We start from the raw sequence: 2,738 nt of genomic DNA on the forward strand, positions 1-2,738 counted from the left end.
CAGCCGCACCGCACACCACGTTAGTTCACAGAGAGGATTTGTTCCCAAGCTGCACCCAATGCTCCCTCGACCCCAGCCTTCCTGTCACAGAGATACAACAACGTACGTGTGGATGTGCATGAGCGTGTATAGAAAGAGGGATGGGCGTGATCGGTATCAAACACAAACCGTGCGATAGAAGGGGGTGTTTGTGGGTTTCCCCTCTTGGGGAGGATGCTCAGACAAAGCACCCGGGACACGGGTCCCTCTGAAGCTGCTCAGATATGATGGTGGGGGCAGGAGGGTGGGAACTGACCAGTATGGACCAGTTAGAATCTGTAAAGCTGAACCACGGGGTGGGGAGTGCTGGGATCTTAACCCCAGCTTCGATTTCTCAATAAGCACTGACTGCTTTCCCAGGGTGAGGACCACAGCTTTTGCCACACAAACATGCAAACTTTGCTCAGATGTTAAAAAAGGAGGAAAAAGAGATTTTTTTTTGGTGACTATGACAAACATGTTCTTCATTCTCATTTAATGAAGACATTCAGACTTGCAGTTGTCATATGCTCAGATCCTGCGCCTTTCTGACAGCTGAATTATGATTTTAATAATTTAAAAGTGTTACTGTGAGTCTGTCCGTGTGTAATAGGCACAGAGAAGTGTTTAAAATCAAAAGCAGTTTAGAGAAAAAGTGGTCGCCATAGTACAAGAATGAGAATTGTCTACATCTGAATATTAAACTGTGTGAGCTCTCCAGCGGGAAAACTCTGCGAAGTAACTGTGAACTTAGTATGTTGCTGTGATGTGTGGGATTAAGAGATTGCATTCGAACATAATTTTGTGACTGCCTGTGACGCCTGCTTTCTTTTACATAACCCTGGCAGGGTGAGGGCTTGGTCATTCTGCTTACAAAGGTTGTAGTTCAGAGCAACAGAAGCTCAAATCTATAATCTCAGCAGAAACATCTGTAAGACAGAAATGAAATATAAGGGGAAGCAGTGCCCTCCAGGCTACATTCCCCTTGCTTTGATATCATCATCTTTCTAGCTGTCCATGGGAATGTTTGAAATTCTACTGCAACAGCTACAGCACACTCATGTTATTTTTTAAACTCACAACTAAACACAGACAAGAAGCCTGAATCCTGCTCAATTAAGTAAAAACAGATCATGTCCCGGAGATCACCGAGTATTTTCAGTACAGCAGCCCACAATATCTGTTTGAATTCAGCAAATCCATAATTCCTGGCATGTCAAGTGAAGAAACAGTGACCCGCAACATGAAAAGAGACAAAATACACATCAGCAACCTTGTGTAAAATCCACGGCTCAAATGAACGTCTGGAAAAACCATAAGCTCTAGCTGCCAGCTCCTTTGCACCCTTGTTAACTTTCCTCTCCCGCAGGAGAGCGAACCAGGACCTGCTACTCCACAGCCTTGTCCTCCCGCACTCGTTACCATTGTGCCAAGCGTTTGTCAAGTGGGTGTAAGTGCTTTTTCTGTTTCATACAGCTCCACATAAACATACATTGCAGAACTTGTAAAGCAAAGAACAATCAAGCCCTCAACAATTCCAGCCCCTTTTCAAACATGCACCCAGGAAAACGCTGGGGAGTAACCGAAGTCAAGCTCCTAGAACATGCTCGCCTGCTGCTCAGTAAAAGAAAAAGTAATACTCACCCCAGTGTTGTCATGGTTACGATAGTGTACCAAAAGGAGGCAGGAATACTGGTGAATTTGCTTGCCGAGGACCCTTTCTCTGCATAAAACATCACAGTTGCAAAGATGATGATTGCCATAGTGAGAGAAAAGAGGAGAAAGCCAAGCTCGGAGGCACAGCTCTTCAAAGTGTAGCCCAAGATTCTTAAGCCTTGGGAATGGCGAGAGAACTTGAAAATCCTGAAAACCCTGAAAACCCTTAGTGTCACAAAGGCTCCGCTGACGTCCTCGTTGTTGGTCATCACCAAGCCGATGTAGTACGGCATGATGGCCACCACGTCGATGATGCTCATCACGCTTCTAATGAATCGGTAGCGACTTGGGGCCGCAAAGAGTCTCAACAGATACTCAACTGTGAAAATCATCACGCAAGCTGTGTCCAAGCAAAAGAAAGCCACAGCATATCTTTCCCCACATGGAAGCTCCTTGTTTCCAGGCACCGTGCCGCAAGGGACAGTTTCCACGACATTAGTGATCACAGAGACAGCGATAAAGAAACCGGTGACGTAGTAAAAGACTAAGGCTAAGGTGCTGGTGTGGGGGTTCTCAAAGGCTCGCCACATGGTCTGACGGAAGCTCAGGGATGGCATGGACCCTTCTTGGTTGTTTTCTGAATCATTGTCATCCATCAGCCGCTCCGCATTTTCCCGCTTCCTGTCTTTGTACTCTTCGTAGCAGCAGTCCCCAATGATTTCCGGGAGGATCCCGTAGAAGGCAAGCTCTTCGTCATAAGCAGAGATGCACTCGTACCTGGGATAGTGCAGCTTGCCAGTTCTATAAAAATTTAAGATGCACCTAAAGACCTCAGGGTCCCGGTCAAAGAAGTACTCCTTAGTGTCCTCGTTGAAGAAGAACTCCTTCTCAGTGCTGCCCAGGAGAGTGTCCGGGTATCTCTCCAGTGTAGTCCTCCAGGTCTGGAACCGCCTGCCGCTCACGTTGAGAATGATCAGCTCGTCCTGCCTCTTGTTCTTCTCCGTTGGAGCCAGTGGCATGGGACAGTTGGCCACTGGCATCCATCCTATGGCGGGGGGGCCCGG

General features: G+C 47.2%; 1 protein-coding gene across 1 annotated transcript; it reads right to left on the reverse strand.

Moving 5' to 3' along the window:
• Positions 1-1,658: 1,658 nt before the first annotated feature.
• Positions 1,659-2,729, reverse strand: KCND3 (potassium voltage-gated channel, Shal-related subfamily, member 3; the record flags this gene model as incomplete). The annotated part of the gene is made up of 1 exon (XM_010085606.1): positions 1,659-2,729. A coding segment is annotated over one exon (1,071 nt), but the record flags the coding sequence as incomplete, so codon positions are not given.
• Positions 2,730-2,738: the final 9 nt, after the last annotated feature.

Source organism: Pterocles gutturalis, unplaced genomic scaffold (assembly GCF_000699245.1).
Source record: "Pterocles gutturalis isolate BGI_N339 unplaced genomic scaffold, ASM69924v1 scaffold13930, whole genome shotgun sequence".
NCBI lineage: Eukaryota > Metazoa > Chordata > Aves > Pterocliformes > Pteroclidae > Pterocles > Pterocles gutturalis.